We start from the raw sequence: 17,831 nt of genomic DNA, 5'->3' as shown, positions 1-17,831 counted from the left end.
CCTCAGGAACAGACAGCAGGCTGGCTTTCTACCCACTGACCATGCAACAGCTAGGGTGCTTGCAGAAATGTTGGCTTTGGAGCAAGCCGAGGGAAGAGCAGACTGCTTTGTGCTGGGTTTGCTAAGGAGGTGCAGATCCTGGGACAGTCCAGAGAGGTTCTTCATTCCTTTGTACCCTCTGGTGAACTAAAGTCTGGGGTTTAACTTCCCAGTATGCCAACAAGTAAGATGTTACCTAGATCCTGCTCATGTGCGGTGCCAGACTCTGACCATGTCTACACCTGGCCTGAAACTTAGCATGGGGAGACTAAGTAAACTTTCAGAACAGAAAAATAGGGCTGGAAGAGACCTCAGAAAGTTGCCTTGAGAAATCTCAGGGCAGAATCATCCCTGTACAAACCATTCCAGACAAGTGCTTATCTAACTGACTCTCTAAAAACCAGCGATTTTGTAGAATCTGTTGCAATGCTTAAATCACTCCCCTAGTTTTAAAGTACTTTGTAAAATACAACTTAAAATTCCCCTTGTTGCAATTTAAGAGAGTTGCTCTTTGTCCTGTCCCCTATGGCTACAGAGACTAGTCTGTCATCATCCTCTTTATAATCACTCTGCAGGTGTTTGGAGACTTGTTAAATCCCCCCCCATTTTTCTCTTCTCTAAACTAAATCCTGGGTTTTCCCATCTTTCCTCCCAAGTTATATTTCTTAAAAACTTCTACTGATTTTCAATGCTCTCCACTGGGATCTAACCTGTCCAAGCTTTTAAAGCGTGGTGCCCCAAACAGAATTACAACTGTCTTGTACATTTAAATATGTATACCCATACTGGGGAAAAATGTCTGTCAAAAAGTCCCTCTGAAAGGGTGTTCACATAAAAGCAGCTCTTGTTCTCTACCAGCATAGGAGGTTCAACAAAAGACAGAAGGTGGAATAGAGAGGGAGCAGGCGTCCAACCAGATTTCCTGTGGTACCAGAAAATGGCTCTCTCTACACTAGCAACTAAACCATTTTCAGCCTCCACTGAAGAGTGAGGATGCTGCCAGTCAATCAGTAATGGATCATTACTTTGGAAGGTCAATGCTGGACAGCCTGGAGATGGCTGCATTCTGGTCCTTACCTTTGATTTCACCAACTTAGTGACATTCTCCTTCAATGTGCCCTCGACAGCTGTGAGTTTGGTTGCAATGGTGTTACTCAGCTGTCCAGTGACAGGGTCCATGCTTTTGGAAATACCTGAGTACAACATGAAGGAGAAAGTGATGCAGATGTAGCTTAAGAGCTAGAAAAGCATTCCCCTTTCCCTAGGAAACAAAAGACCAGTGGGACGCCAAGGCACTCAGGAATGGTATGGCCAGGATACTTTCCAGATGTACCTCAATGAAGTCTACAACCCATTCTGCATTGGCTGAACCTCAGGAAAGTTCACACTCAAACTGCTCACAGAGAAGGGCTGCACACAGCATGTAAATGCCAGTCTGTGTTCCCTACAGAGAATTTCCCACAACTCATTTTTCTAGGTTCTTTGCATCTCTACACTTCTTCAGATACCTATGCAAAAACTCAGAGAGATAAGCAACAGTAGGCAGCCGTAAGGGCTAAATATAGCACATCCAAAATCCTGCCTCTTGCAGTGCTGATCCTCCTATTATGCCAGCTTTTTGTATTTCAACTCCGTAAGCCAACCAACCATACAGGAAGAATGGTACAAACCTGCCCCGAAGCCCTGGGCATCAGCACTTACATTGGGGCACTGTCTTCTTCATCTCTTCACGAACAGTCCTCTCCAGGCGACTACAGACAGCGGTGGACATGGACTGAGAGAGCTGCTGGGACAGGTGCTCCTGTAACTGCTCATTCCGCTGCTGCCATTCTGTCAGAGCTCGGTCTAGCCTCCTCTCTGATCATACATTAAGGAACACAAGCATTAGGAGATTTCTCCTCTTCTCCCAACACTCACCTAATAGACATCTCCAGCACTTCTGTGGACTTCAAAAAGCCTAATTTGCTTCTCTGGTATCAGCATTCTAGGACACATCTTGCTTCAGCTGGTAAATATGTACTTGCTGAACACCTGCCACCCAACAGGCCACTGGAAGGTTCAGTGACACAAAGAAAGTAGCAGTGTTTTCCCCCATTTATGTTCTGTGAAATTCCCATCTTGACAAGGCATTGAGAAACAGTAGCCTGAATCAGGTGCAGAGGCAAGCTGGCCCTTGTTGATTCTAGCCTTGCTGCACCTTGTTACCTTCATGTGCTAGCACCCAGCTTTTCTGATATCACCCCATTTTGCCCTGAAGCCCTGTGCTTCTCCAAACCCTGACCATATCTCAAGCAAAAACTGAAGCATGGTTTTATGGCACACACTAGACACACAGACCACTGTTCCAAAGCCTCATGTGTTTCTTCAACATCACCTGCAGTTCTTCACAGGAAAGGTAAATCAAGGCTTTTCTTTTACTCCATCCTTTGTTGGTGTCTTGCCTGAAATTGTGAGTAAACCAACTACACAATGCAGTTTTTCTTTCTGAACTGGAGCATGTTTGCCACCACTGCCAACAAGGGGTATGTTGTGGCTCTTTGGTTAAGACCAACTGCTTACATGGCTTGCAAGCCCATCAGCATGGAGTATCTGCAGCAGGCATAAGGCTCTTGAGGACTTAGCCAGATTTCCTTCTAATGAAAAGATGCTCACCCAGACGTAGCCTATACCATGTCTACTTCCAGAGGGGTTTCCATGGAAGGATACGCTCCTGCTCTTGCTGAGAGCCAATTACTCTCTCCACATGGCCCATGAGGGAGCTCTGCACAGCGTCCAGGTGATCAGTCAGTCTCCGCATCAGCTCCATCTGGTTCTGCCGTAGCTCGGCGAGCTCTCTCTGTTGGTTTCTCAGCAGAGACATCAGCTCATCCTGATACTCGGAAGTCACCTGTTTGCAGAGGAGACAAAAGGGCAGGCACTGGTGACACCACTGTCCACCTCACCTGTAATACAATTAAAGGAATTAGAGCAACTGCATAGACTAAGGGCAATTCACCTTCACAGTCCATGAGCAAGTGCTAAAGTGCCAACTTGAACTGTCTCCCCCCAGCAAGATTTATAGCCAGGCCTCAATGAAGCAAAGTGAAAATTCCACCTTCCAACAGGGTCAAAATTTTGTCCCAAGTAGCAGACTGATGAGCTGGGGTATGTTCTTTTTCAAGGTCCTGCTACGCACCTTGCTGAACCAAAAATGAACTACTCAGTAGCAAACCATTCCCAGCTTCCCCCAGGCTATTTATTTAATTCCAAGACCCACTTATTTTATTTATTTTTGCTTCCAAAACAAAAATAGGAAAACCAGTCTGTTCACTTCTTGGATACCTGGAACATTTACATGATTCAAAAGCCTCTGCTGTGAGAGAAGAATAAAGCCCAAGGACAAGGGCAGGCAATTATTTCAGCTGGAGGGCTGCTTAATGAGTTTTGGTGAGCTGTCGAGGGCCACATGGGTAGCCCCAGGCCTGACAGTTATCCCACCCCTAGTGCCATCTTGGGACCAGAAATTCTGTCCCCTAACCCCTGACCTTTGCCACCAGAAGTCCCTCCCCGTGCTCAGGAAGTACTCCTGGGGGTGGTGGGGGGGGGGAAGGTTTGCCATCTTGAAACTGGAAAAAACACAAATCATGTACTAAAAAAAAAAACCCCCCAAAAAACCCAAACATTTTTAACACCTTACTTTGATTTTAATTAAAAATATTTTGTCCCAATTTATGTGCGTTTGCATAGTGTATCTAGAGGCGATTCCATAACAGCTCAAAATATAGTCTTACTCTTGTATAAGATGTGGGGGGTTGGGAGCAGTGGGAGGGTGTTGGCGCACGTGTGTGGATATGGTAGGCAGTGTGGTAGCATGTTGTGGGTGTGTGTGGGGTTATGGTGGAGGGTATGGGACTGTGGCAGGGTTTGGGGGCTGTGGTAGGGTGTAGGGTTATGGTAAGGGGGCTGTATGAGGGTGTGAGTGTGCCCTGGGGGTATGGTGGGAGGTAGGGAACCAGCCCCACCTGTCCTGTGTTTGTTGCAGCACGCAGTTCCAGGCTGCAAGGCTGGGACCAATATGGTGTGGCAGAGGGCCAGCCTGGCTTGACCCGTCTCCTCCATGCCATGGACATCCCAGCCTTGCAGTGGGGAACCACGTGCTACAGGCAGGATGACCTGGGCGCCAGGTTGGCTCCGTGCTGCACCATGTGGGTCCTGGTCTTGTAGCTGGGAACCGCGTGGTGAAGCATGGAGCCAGCCTAGCTTGGCCCGTCCCAGCAGCATGCAGTTCCTCACTGCAAAGCTGGGACCCATATGGCACGGCACAGACTGCACTGTGCCAGGCCAGGCCAGGCTCCATGCTGGCCAGGGCTGGAGGGGCTGTTCTGCTTCCCTTGCTTCTAGCTGCAGCTGCTGCTCCTGTCCCTGCTGCGCCGCTCTGGGTGGGCAGCTGGGAAGCTTCAGTGAGAGGCTCCTGCCCTATGCATGGAGCTCTGGCTCTAGCTCCCAGTCACCTTCCATCCACTCTGCCCACCCAGCTTGATGAGCAGCCCCTGTGAGCAGGCAAGGTGGGTATAAGGCAGCCAGGAGCTAGAGCTGGATCTCCACATGCTGGGCAGGAGCCTTCCGCTGAGGCTTCCCACCTGCCTGGAACATGCAGCGTGGTGCAGCATGGCACAGCAGGAGTAGGACTTGGAGCTGGAGGTGAGGGGAGCAGAACAGCCCCACTGACCCCAACCAGTGTGTGCAGCTTCCGGTGGGACTGTTCCTGGTGCAGCTGCAGCCAGCCAGGTGCTGCTGTGCTCCCCTTGCCTCTAGCAGCCCCTTCTCCCAACTCCTTCCCCCTGCTGTGCTGCTCCAGGCAGGTGGGGGCAGGGGGGAAGCTTCAGCCCGGCTGATCCCGCTGGAGGTTAGGGGAGCAGAGGAGCATTGCAGGGGCAGCTAGCAGGCTGGATCCAGCCCACAGGCCATATTTTACCCACCCCTGCCCTAGGACTTGGGCAGCTGATCTTGTGAACTTATAATGGCAGGTTGGGAAAGATGTTCTTCCCTGCACTACCACTCGGACCAAATCACCAGGCACTTCCTCTAACTCAGGAGAAGTGGTGGCTATGGCCAGCCCTGCTCCTGGGGGAAGGGGAATGATACCAAATGTGTCTTCTCTCTCTCCCCCAAATTCTGTAACCAGGAGGGAAGGCATTTGATATTGTAAAGAGTGCAAGCAGCTGGTTTAGATCCAAGCATCTCACAAGCAGCTCACCAAATCCTAAAATGTGGCTCTTTCCCAATGGTGCTGGGAATGCCTCACTATCCCACTGCTGGTGCACTCAAAAGTGATGTGGGGAAGAGCAGCTGGAGCAGACACAGCTGTGCGCTGGTCATATGGTGAACACTGACATCTAAATCAGGCACAGTAAGTAGCAAAAGGAGGCCAACAGTTTGGGAAAGTCCAGGCAACTCTCTCTCTCAAGCCAACTTTTTTCTGCTATCTGCAAGACAAAGGTGCAAAGCAATGCTGAACTAGTCTGACAAGGTCTTGGCTAGCACTATTGTACACAATGTCTGCCTGCTTATGCACAGTGTAAACCATAAGCTCTGCAGAAGAGGAAGAGATTGCAAAAGGAACTGAAATGGGTTTTGTTTTAGTTATCAACAAGCAAGCTAACATGCAATAGGAGAGGAAGAATCCATTCCTTGGGGAAAGCAGCAATGGCTCCACTGTCACTAACCTGGTGATCAGATGATCGGGGGGACTGGGTCACATCCCTGGAATTTAAAAAAAGAATTAATATAACTAAGTGAATTACATATTTAGGATTATCCAGATCTATGGCTAAGACTGACCTTGCCTTTTGGTTCCTCCCTTTCACTCTTATATCCCACCCCATCCTTCCTGACCAGTGTCCAACACCAGAGCACTAGTGTGATATCATAGTCCAGGTTCGCATGACACTAGGAAAGTGATATCAACTATTACTTCTACCAATGATTAACACCTGAGGTTCTAGTTATCATGTTTCTCTCAATGAGTGTCTGAGACAGTGCCCTCACTGGGGCTGACCTTTTACTACAAATATCACTCTGGACTTTTTATTAGTCCAAAAAGGATCACATGCTTGCATTTTCCAGTTTTCCAGTCTTGCATTTTTTGCAGTTTATTAAAAAGAAAAATCCAATGCATGTTTTGAAAATGCCTGATTCTGTATGTAACGATTGCCTGGAATGACTCCAAAGTCTTTGGGTAAAAGCACCATTAGCATACGGCAGCATGTCCTCAAGAAACAAACCAGAGAAATGTTTTATTAAGCAGACAAGATCTGTATGGCTCCCCCAAAACCACAAACCCACCTCTGAACCAAAACTTGGCAGGAAGGAGATGTGTATTTGTAACTCACAGACTGGGTGATCAATAACTTTAACAGTGTCCATTCAGCTGTCTGAAAAGGATTGGCGATGGGAAGGGAATGGTCTCTCTCAAACAGTCTCATGGTTATAGGGGGAAGAGATGACAACTAGCAACTGAAAACTTTGGGTCCATGTTCTGCCAAATCTACCTACCTACAGGTGCAAATCCACCTATGGAGCATCTGAGGACCAGAGAGTCACTTGTAGGGGTTGCACCATTTTCCCAGACATTAATCCAATTCCCTTGACCAGTTGCCCTATTGGATTTGATTAGATCCAAACATCTCTGGTTTGTGACACTTCAAGCACAGGACATTTTGCATGGTTAAGTTTATACATACAGGTGGGTGACAAAGGCCAGATATTATTGCTGAACATGTATGCTAGGGCAGCCTCTAGAACAGGGATGGGCAAAACACAGCCCAGGGGCCGGATGCAGCCCGCCAGGCCATTCTATCCAGCCTGTAGGACCCCTAAAATATTTAGAAAATTAATATTAATCTGCCCTTGGCTGCCTGTCATGCGGCCCTTGACGCTTGCTGAAACTCAGTAAGCGGTCCTCTGCCCAAAATAATTGCTCGCCCCTGCTCTAGAATCTAATGAGGAAGGCTCTGCTGTGCAAACAGGTAAAACAGTCCTGACTAAAATAGGGCACATGGCACTGGTCTGGAGCCAAAGGGTAGGAGCACAGCTCTAGCATTCCCATCTCCCCAGAATAATGAACTGGCTTCCCATGAATCCTTCTGAAGCCCAGCTTGCAGTCTGCTCTATCTTAGACCTTCAGTCCCAGCTGAGAGGGAAAGAGAGAAACAGTTTCTACACCCCTGTGAAATGGGCACCATCTGAATTTTCACTAGGGATTACTGCTCCCTCACTACCAAACAAAAGGAAAGCCCAAGTTCCTTGCAAGAAATTCTAGGGCATGCTTAGAAAGCCTAGCTGCTAATGGGTTTCTCAGGCTGTGGCCCTGTGCTGCCAGCCCCACAGCTGTCTGCACTCTGGCAGCTGAGCATACCCGTCCTCTTTCTTGCCCTTCCGCTTTAGCTTTGGGGAAGCCCGAGGGGATGCCTTGGTTTTCCAGTCCTTCACAGGCAGCCTCTGTGCAGATACTTTGGCACCAAATCCACCTGATGTAGAAGCCAAACTTGCAACTTCATCATCATGGTCACTACGAAGGAACAGCAGGGGAGAGGACATCACTTTCAGTGTTGAAGAGCATTAGTTTTTGCCTTCTAGTGGGAGATGTGGAACTCTGCTTTATATCCACACTGACTGGGGCATTCCTGTCCTGCGCAGCCAAGGGCTTTGCAGGCAAAAGGCAAAAATGTATTCCAACATGATCTTTCATCCAAGGAATCTCCAGGGCTTGGCAGGGAACACTCCACCTTGATCCAAGGTACCAGGTTGCACAGATCAATATCAATGGCTTCATAATGAAACCTACCATCTCCTCTGCACTAAGCACAAGCACAGTCTATGCTGCTCTGCAGAGGTCTTTGGCAGTTCCTGATACATACCCCTGCAAGCGTGGAATTCTTGGATGCAACTACTGATCCTGCAGGGAATTCCTGCATAAAGTGTCTCTCTTGTATTGTTACAGACAGAAGGTAACTGACACAGAGAGCAACCAAGGTAGAGTCCAGCGACACTGTAAACCTTAGTACCTTAGGTGCATTTTAGCTGGCAGCCAGCTGTCTAGCACAGGCTGCAAACTTCAGCACCTACCTGAGTGTGGGGAACAACTAACCCTCACCCACTGGGGGAGACTGACTCTACCAGACATGCAAAACCAAGTAGTGGTGGAAGGTGGGTCATGAGCAGAGGATGGAAGGAGAGCTGACCAGAAACCCTGGAGTTTGCCATCTACCTTGCTTTAAATTCAAGGACTGCACTTCAAACTGGCAGTTGGTTTCACTGACAACTGGACCAAGCTTTATTCACTAGGCTCAGTAGGTTTCTATAAGCAACATGGCAAGTGTCTATCCTAGGGACTGTAACCTGAGCATTGCCAGAGGACTCTCACCAGTCACCAGGTCATGAGGAGGGCTGGATTGCTTATGCAACCTCCCAAGCCATCATCAGATGGCAGGAGGCAAAGCAAAGGCATTTCACACCACAGATGAAGGCTTACTGCAAATGGAGGCATGAACAAAGTCATAACATGAACAAAGACTGTGCAAGAGAGTGGAGGGCTCCGGTACCTTTGCTCTGCACTGGCATCCTGGCTGTCATGCTGCAACAGGTGGTAGCTGTGTCTGTGATACGAAGAGCTCTTGTGCTTCTCTTCAACCTCGTCCCTAGGGCTGGAGAAAGAGGGAAGTGCCATTATGAAAGCATCTCTGCTCAGTTATCTGCTCCCTCAACTTGCCACAGTGTAACCTCCTGGTTTGAACCCATAGAGCCAGCATAGTCATATAACAGTCCCAGTCTGCCAGTAGGGACCCTGAAGGCATCAGAAATGTAGGAGCAACCAAACCCTAGTCCTTTAGGAGGGGCAAGAAGGGAACCCTAGCACAGCTGCTCTCCCCACCAAATGGGAAAGCTCCCAGTATACAGCTGTTGCAGGAGACCACCTTGGGCCTGGAAGTAGCAGGGTATCACAACCCCATTGGCTGGCACCTTTCTCTTTCCAGGGCTTCTGGCCTTGACTGCAACACTGCAAGACTTCCCTGCTCTTCCAGGCTTCAGAGAAAGGAGTAGGTAGAGGAGAGACTGTTTAGGCTGGGGTGAATATGTCACCAGCTCTCCTGGGTGGGAGTGGAGATGTTATCCTTTTCATTGAGCAAGCAGCAGTTTTTGATGGAGACTGCACATCCTCTTAGATTGTAAGAGGGGCACAATTTATATACATGGCAATGGCCAAGAGCACTTTATGGGGCTCCTTAATGCCACTACATTCTCTCTATGTGCAGACTCGCAGCTGAACTAGAATGAAGCAGATCTAGCCAACAGCAGAATGGAACAGTTACCCTGCCCACCCACAGGTCTGTACTGTACCACGAGCCAGAGAGGCCTGAACAGAGAGCTGGGAGAAACAGCTGCCCTCGTATGGCCTAAGGCAGGGGCTGGCAACCCCCGACATGCATGCCAGAGCATGGCATGCAAAGCCATTTTGCTTGGCATGCCATAAACACCAGGGCTCTGGGCAGCTTCTGCTGGCCACGAAGCCTGGGCTGTACACAGTAGGCAGCTGGAAGGCTGCCCAGAGCCAGGGCTGGGTGCAGCTAGGAAGCTGCAAATAACTCCACTGGGCTCCAGATCACCTGCACCACAGTGGTAGTGGCTGCATGCACACTTCTAGGCAGACAGCAGGGAAGGGGGCTGGGGCAGTACAACCCTGGCCCCTCCCCCGCTTTTTGCCTGGAGGCATGTGTGCAGCTGTCATTGCCACGGAGCCTGTGCTCCAGAGACTGCTGGCTGCCTGCTACAACTACCCAGAGCCCAAGACAGCTGTGGCAGGCACCCAGGCTCTGGGCAGCTACAGTAGGCAGTGGGCAGGCTGCAAACAGCTGCACCAGGCTCTAGAGTCTGGATACCAGCTCTATACCACATAGGGCTGGGATAGCGCCACCCTGGTCCCTTCACCACCATCCGTCCAGAGGCACACACACAGGCACTGCCATGGGATCAGGTCCCCTTGTGGCTCTCCTGCAGCCGGCCCTGGGCACGTCAAGTCAAGGCATGGGTCAGGATTTGCGTGTTTTTGGCTCTCCAGCCAAAAACATTGCTGACTCCCGGGCTAAGGTTTTTCTGTTCTAATCTTCCTTCCTGAACATGATTGCAAACACGAGACAGAAAAGCAGGGCAAATGCTGGTTCCAATTTCTTACTCCCATGGCAGTCAGGATTGGAAAGACTGTGAAGACAACACTCAGATGGTGAGTGGAAGGAGGGGAAAGAGAAACACCCATGGGTTATTAAGGAACAAAGGATTGGAAGGGACCTTCTGGGACATCAAGCTGATCTCCTTCTCAGGCAGTCATTAACCAAACGAATTCCCCAAAACCACCACCACAAACCCTCACGCACAACTACAAAGAACAAAATCCAAAACACCAAGAATGCTTCATAGTGCTGCCACTTCTCTCACATTGAAGCAACAGGGAAGCAGTTGGTTAATACAAGCTCAGAAGATCTTAGAATAAAAGACCAAGCCTTATACTACAAAGAAAGGCCTACTGTCTGGGCCATTCTGACCTAGTGGAAAAATTCCTTCCTGACCCTAAAAACTGGCAATCAGAAAAGCAAGACCCTCTACCCTTAAGTAGAAACCCCTGTGTTTTCCAAGGTCCCTGGAAGATGTTCACGCTTAATGGTGCAATGGGATTGGTTCCCTGAACCAACAATCATGCTCCTGCTGTGCCAGGTGCATGGCAAGACACTATCACAATCAAGCCACTACTACTTGCCAGTGCAAAGAGATCCCTATGCACTGTCAAATAGAAAGCTGGGAGCCCTGTGAACCAGTGCAGCTCCTGGGACAGACAGCTGATTGTGGGTTCCAGCCTTGGGACTGCATTGGGGGTGGTCCCAGAGCCCTTTCATGCAACATGGTGGTGACCCTGCCTCATGTTCAATTTAAGTCTTGATGGTCAATCATCACACACATTTTGTTGAATAATTTTGTGGCTTGCTTCCTATTTTATTGTGCCATTATTGTCCTGAACACATGGCTGGGTTACTATTTAAAATGCAATTACTGGCTAATTGTATTTTAAGTGTAATGTCTACCAGGGGCCTAAGTACCAGCAGAAGCACTGCCATGCTCCAATCAACCTCCCTTCCTCTGAGCCTTAGGAGTGTTGGTCACAGCAAGGAGTTACAGGCTTAAACCTGCTGATCTCTCTCAGAAGGATGAAGTGTACAGGGCCAGCCTTCAGATGCAGAGATCCCCTGTTAGGCAGAGGTTTGGGGGAAAAAGTCAGAACTTTTGCTCCAGCCATGTTGAAGGACCCAGACCTGCAGCAAACCAAAAGCAGCTACCTGAGCTTAAAGGATTCCTTTCTGGGACCTGATTAAACACACCTCATCCTCATCTTGTGGATTTGCTCACAAGACAGAGACTTATCTGGTGCACTATCAGAATTATTTACCAGGCTACGATCTGTTCGCCCTACAGGGGCTGCACAGAGGCCACCAGAGACACAACTTGCCCTACACAGCCTTTATTTCTAGTGATGATACACAAGATGGAAAGACACCCGCTTAATTCTCAAGGTGAGTGTGCAGTACTGCCACCCTGGTGAACTGAGACCCTTTGAGCTGCTGTGGAAGAGAAAAGTAGAGTCCATGCTGCCATTTTGGAATTTCCTGTAGACCAGAGATGTTCATTAAAGCTGGCCCATGTCAGGGGAAAAAAAGCAATGCCTATGAAGTCAGTATGCATGATGGGGAAATGAATCATCAGGGCTCTGAAAGCAAATGAAGGATGGTAAAGAGCATTCCTTGTCTGACCCTGAAACACTAGGTGACTGCCAAAACACCCACTGGGCAATATCAAGAAAATGCCACCACGTAAAAGGATAGCAAGACACATCCTGCTCCTTACCTGTCTGCCATGCTGTTCCTGGTTTCTCTGGTGATGTCAGGAGCTGCTGGCCATGGCTGGCTCACAACACTGTCAGAAGAAGCATTTTCCTGAGTTAAAGCAGTCTCCAGCAATGAGGGAGTGTTCAGTCTGTCCACCTCCACAGGGGCCATGTCCAGGGAGTGGTGACTGTGCTCGGAATTGTGCCTGTTTCTTGGAGACAGCAAGTGCAAGGCCGAAGCAGCTGATGCCATGCTGTCTGCATGGTGGTTGGCCTCCAGTACCTCTGCAGGGAGCCCAGTTGGGGCTGCTGCAAAGCTGCGCTGCAGGGTCTCCGAGGCAATCTCTGGGATATCTTGAGACATAGCAGTGGAGGCTGAAGAAATTACATCTGGGGAGCGTTCACGGGTGGGAGAAGCCTGGGGTACCACAAGGGGCTCCACTTCCTTCAGCTCTAGAGAGAGAGGTGGGTTTCCAGGTGCAACCTGACCAAAACAAACAAGCCAATCTTCTTCATAACAGAGAGACCCAAAGACTTAAAGGCTACAAAAACAGATGTTGCACTTATCCTGGGGTAAATCCTAAAAACAAGTTTCCTAGATGAGAGGTAGTCACAATTTATCTTGTGGAACTTCATCTGTACAGATATCCTGAGGTTGCATCACAGAATCAATGACAGAAAAGCAGCATTGCAGTCAGCTGCTCACTAAACGGTGATTACAAGAGCAATGCATGTACACACCAATCCTGGAATATTTTTGTTCTGGGACAAACACAGGCACAACTTATCCAGAGACAAACGCAGCATCTGTTCCTAGCCAAAGACAAACAAGCCTTTTCGGGAACCCTCAAAGCTCCACAATAGCCACTGGGACTGGTACCACAGCAACATCAACCCATCTTCTGGAATGGGAGGGAAGAGCCACGCAGGGGGTTCTACTCACAATACTGCTGTAGCTTTCTAGGAGAGAGCTGTTCAGGAGTCAGGCAGATGGGGAAGAAGGTCCCTACTGCCAGAGCCAGCCCTAGGGAAAATGGCACCCTGAGCAAACTTATATTTTGCCCCTCACCACCACTTAGCAAGACTCAGGTGGGGCAGAGGTGAATATAGTGCAGTCCAGTGGGGAGGCAGAACCGCCCACACTGCTTGACCTGGCCTGGCTCCTCCTAAGCAGCAGCTGGAGATTTGGGGGGGGTGGGGAGGGGGTGTTGGGCTCCCAGGCTGGTTAGTGTGGGCAGCTCCGCATCCCTGCTGATTGCGTTCTGCGCCTCTGCCTGCAGCAGTGCTCCTGACTTGGTGGGGGGGGGCAGGGTTGAGTGCTGCAGTGTGTGGCACCTCTTGACCACAGCACCCTGGGCAGTTATCCACATTGTCTACCCTTAAGGCCAGCTCTGATAACAGCTAAGATTGTATCTTGCTCCCATTCTGCTTCAGCCCAGTATCACAGAAGTAGATGTAAAGCAGGAGTCTGTCCTTTGTATCATCTTAACTCTGTCAGAAAGAACATTTACTGGCTAATGGGTTTGCATCTGACCCTACTCACATAACCAATCTAACTGATACTGGGAGGTCGCTCAGGTGAGTGAAATGTAAAGAAACGCAGTACTGGGTCCAAGATTTCAAGCCTCCCACTAGACAGGGAATATGTACAAATTAAAGGACTACTCAACTTGAATTCATTTCAGTCAAGATATTACAACAACTGTTGTTACAACATTGATGCTCTCCAGAACTGAAAGACTACTCTGATCTTGGGCTTCAAATTATAACCCATTTTACTGGATTTTTCAAATATAGGCAGGAAGATAAATGCTTTAGAGTAGACAGACCGCCAAAGACAGGCAGGAGCAGACCTCGCACTATTCCACTCAGCTTTAGATATAAACTGGATGCCAAAGGAGCCAGAGTCTTCTAAGGGACTCAGTGATAGCGTACACTACCTGGGGCACTTCCTGGCAATCAGCAACCTGGCTCTCTCTGGTGATGACAGGACAGGAATAATGCTGCACTAGCATTTCACAGCTACGCTTGATGGTTTTCCAAGTTCTTGCTGCCTTGCTGTCTTTGTAATGCTGTGACCAACAGCACCTTCCAGCCAAGGATATGATCCAAGTCTGCTTCCCACCCAAAAGAGCCAGGGTCAGATATAGAGGAGATCGACTGCATCCCAGCTGCCAGAGGAATGAGGAAAAAAAGAGGAAGAGCTACCATATGCCCAAGAGGAAGTTGCACACAGAGCTCAGAGCCTTACCGGGACAGGTGCCTTGGCGGTCAGTTTGTCAGGGAGTCCAGGGATAAGAACAGAATGGTTTCTGGGACTGGTCTGGAGGCTGCTACCACTGCTGCTCAGTGTGATACTGGTATCCAACTGCATCTTTGGGTTCAAGGTCAGGTCTTCAGATGGCCTGTGGCTGGAAGAAGTGGGAATGAGTCAAGAACCAAACTTATTTCATAAGGCAAGACTGTGCAGAACACTTGAACTAAGGAACTTGTATCTCCTCTATGCTGGGGTTAATGCAAGATCCTAGTCAGAGTGTCTCCTAAAGTTCCTCAAATCCTAGCACAGCTCTAGGGTTCCTCCCAAGACCTTACCAACCCAGCCAACCTTTCTACATTAAGAGGACTGTGAAAGCCTTGTGCTTCACTACAGATAATGCTAGAACTTCATGGTCGGATTTGGAAGAGACCGTCCAAATTCTCTAGTTCATCTTCTGCAGGGTGCAGAGGTAAGAGGAGAATAAGAACAGCCAAGCTAGTCCCTGTGCTCCTCTCTCCCAGCCTAAGCAATAAGGTTTCCACCAACTAGTTCTGAAGCCTAATACACCTCACCACTAGGAAGCTTTTGCCCAACATTCAAACCAAGTAAGGGTCTCTTTATTCATGCCATTTTCTTCCCCTCCATCTGTCAGTAATTCCTCTCTGTCCTTTGGTGCCTCCAGCCTTCCCTTCCTCGTAAACAGTGCCATCCCCTTGGGAGAAGCACAGAAAGCAACTGAGCTGCGGTGCGGCGGGAGAGTTCCTCTGAGGCAGGAAGCAGAACACTATGTCACTGCACCACTCCTTGTCTCTTGGGACCCTTGGCATGAAGGCAGGCTCACTCAGAGCTGCCTCAGAGATTCATGCAAACAGATGACCACTACAGGCAACTTGGGAATCCAAATTATTTCTAATTCTGGCTTCAGGCTCCTTCCTTCTTGCCCTTCCATGCAGGTGGGGGCCAGTTCCACTGGGAAGGATATAGGACTCTGCACTCTGCTTACCTGGACATGGCAGCATCATTGACAGAAGTACTGCTCATGGCTGTGACTGCAGTCAGGGAACTAACGCTGCTACCAGGTGACACGGTGATCTAGGGCAAAACACATATGCGACTCAGTGCATTGGCAGGAACTCTGCTATTAGCCTTCAGGTGAATAAGGCTGGGCTCTACAGTCCCACTAAAGAGCTTCCAGGATACAACAGCATACTGCGAACAGGGAAATGTACTGGATTTTTATAGCTGCTATATCATACTAGTGCCTGCAGCACCAGTCAAGACCTGCATCTGCTGCTCTGTACATCCTCCTGAGAAGGATGGTGGTAAAAATGCTCTGAGAAGCATCCCTGACACCAGGCTCAAGAGCAGCAGCTTGGGGCATCCCTGTCACCTCAATTCTGGGGATGATGCATGCAGAGTAGTAGCTAGGCAGGGATTTATTTTCTTGGTAGTGAGACTGAGGACTCACAGTATAGACAGAGCTTACGCTGCGTGGACAGCAGCCTAGAAAGCATCTCCAGAGCCTTCTGTAGGGAATTCTGTACAGTTCACTCCTCACAGAGTTTTGTATCAATAGAGCAGCATAATCTGCCACCAAAACAGATCAGCACACTAAGATTCAATGGGGCCATCTCTATAAACACTCCACAAGCAAAAGGTGCCTTCAGCAGAGACACTCATTCTGCATGCAACGAAGCACTGAAGGGAAGCCAAAGGGTCTGTTCCTTCCCATTGCCACAGCAAAGCTCCCATACACAGGTATTTCTGGAGAAGTCTGAGAATGAGAGCTATGCTTACCCAAACTTAGAAAGTGCTCAGTCTAATCTGCTACTACCCTTATCCATCTCCCAGCTATGCTAAATACTAGAGTGTGGCAGGGCTTGTTTAAAATATGTCTGCCAGCAATGCAGATTGGCGGCAGGTTCCAAGAAGCAGTTCTACACTAGGGATGTCTCAGATCCAGCAAAACCTGGATCAGTTTGCCCAGCAGAAAACGAAATTAACATAGCAGCTGTTTCCTAACTTACAGCTGTGCTCTCTAGCACACACTTCAATTACCTAGGCCCATGTGTACTTCAAAGATGTCAGGGAGTGACACATCAGGCCCTAGCTGTCAGCCATTTAGAAAATGGAGACATGTAAAAAACACACTTGTGTCTCCAACACACACTAAAGCTTGCTGTGACATGGTGCAAGTTCTCCAGCACCTAATAAAACTCAGCAGCTTGGTGATCAGCAGAATGCCACGCACATCGGAATGCCTGGTGTCTCCCCTCTGCTCAGCTAGTGGCAGTACAGACAAGTTCAAGAAAATATATCTAAGCCACTTCCGAGATGAACAAGTCACAGTGCAGAAGCACTGAAGGGTGCCCTTGCCTCCAAAGCTAAGTAATAACTAAGAGGTAAGAACACATCTTTCTGTCCACCCAGTTCAATGACATCTATTGATTAGCAGAGCCCCCTGCTGGAGACACAGCATATGACAACAAAAGCCTTTTGCCACCATAGTTATGTCAATCTCTCCAAATAAAATATGCAAAGGCAGGGAACAGTAACCTAGAGGCTGCAGAGCCACAGGGCTTCACCTGTACAGTGGTGACACAGGGGATGGGGGTGTAGTGACAGAGGCAGCAGCACAACTTGCACATGCCCCATAAAAGTGGCATCTCTCCCCTGCCATGGCTGGGCAGGAGTTTCCCTCACCCTAAAGGCCCATGCAGGAAGTCTCTTGGAATCAACCTATTTACTTGATTTCTCTGCTGCTCTGCCCAGAAAGCTTAAAATAAAAGCAGGTCAATAAAACCAGATAATATAAATAAAACATTTTTCAAACAAACACCCCCAAACAAGCCTATCTGCTAAAAGCCTGCCCAAATAAACTCTTACAGAGATTCCTACAATTTCTAGACTTGGGGTCCAGTGGGCCTCAAGATGGGGAGGGGAAGATGGAGGAGTTCCAAAGCTGAAAAGCAATTACTAAAAATGACTTCCCACATCTTTTTGCCAAGCAAACCTGGCGCCCACAGAACTGAGAGCAGAGACTTCTTGGTGGAGATACTACATCTCCACCTAAAAAGGGTGATGCAAAGGCTGGATTTTCAGAAGCTCTAGCAATAGGCACTCCCTGTGCTTTGTATTTTATTCAGACTGTTGGAATCATCTAAGCTTGGGAGGAATTTACCTAATAATATATTGCAAGACTATACCCTGCTCCTGGTTACCTGCTGAAGAGATGTGCTCGGGGTCATGAATGCATCTGGGGTCATTAGCTTGGGTTTGGCATCATTTGAGAGAGAGAGGAAGTCTGCAGGCACAGGTAGGTCTGAAATGCGCCGTAAGTCAGACTGGGAACCATGTATGGATCCCTTCTCTGATCCCAGCCCTTCCGTGCCCAGGTCAGCCAAGTGGTCTGGAAATGCTGCAGAGACCGGAAAAATAAAAACGTTATTAGACAGCTTCCATGAAGTTCAGACTAGGAGAGCTTTATTCTTCCAAAGCATGGGCTTATACCATTGCTGTCCATTCTGGGCTACATTAAAAGAACCAAGAAAGCCCATGGCCTACTTATAGTCAAGGACACAAGCAAAACCCAGCTGGATCATTCAAGATTATGGAAGAAAAGCATTA

General features: G+C 48.7%; 1 protein-coding gene across 2 annotated transcripts in view; it reads right to left on the bottom strand.

The window, feature by feature from the left end:
* EDC4 (enhancer of mRNA decapping 4) overlaps window positions 1–17,831 on the bottom strand; it is a 63,894-nt gene that overhangs the window by 9,160 nt on the left and 36,903 nt on the right. Inside the window, exons 15-24 of one of the 2 annotated variants that reach the window (XM_019535524.1) lie at window positions 17,426–17,622; window positions 15,208–15,296; window positions 14,199–14,358; window positions 11,968–12,431; window positions 8,622–8,723; window positions 7,436–7,588; window positions 5,745–5,781; window positions 2,746–2,926; window positions 1,741–1,896; window positions 1,117–1,232 (exon numbers count right to left, since the gene is read on the bottom strand). In XM_019535524.1, the coding sequence (XP_019391069.1) occupies window positions 1,117–1,232; window positions 1,741–1,896; window positions 2,746–2,926; window positions 5,745–5,781; window positions 7,436–7,588; window positions 8,622–8,723; window positions 11,968–12,431; window positions 14,199–14,358; window positions 15,208–15,296; window positions 17,426–17,622 (1,655 nt within the window). The remainder of the gene's footprint in view (window positions 1–1,116; window positions 1,233–1,740; window positions 1,897–2,745; window positions 2,927–5,744; window positions 5,782–7,435; window positions 7,589–8,621; window positions 8,724–11,967; window positions 12,432–14,198; window positions 14,359–15,207; window positions 15,297–17,425; window positions 17,623–17,831) is intronic. The other variant, XM_019535526.1, reaches the window with a different exon arrangement.

Source organism: Crocodylus porosus, unplaced genomic scaffold, assembly GCF_001723895.1.
Source record: "Crocodylus porosus isolate Cpor-Errol unplaced genomic scaffold, CroPor_comp1, whole genome shotgun sequence".
Lineage (NCBI taxonomy): Eukaryota > Metazoa > Chordata > Crocodylia > Crocodylidae > Crocodylus > Crocodylus porosus.
Note: the sequence above shows the minus strand (reverse complement) of the source record. Positions and strands in the feature narration are given on the sequence as shown.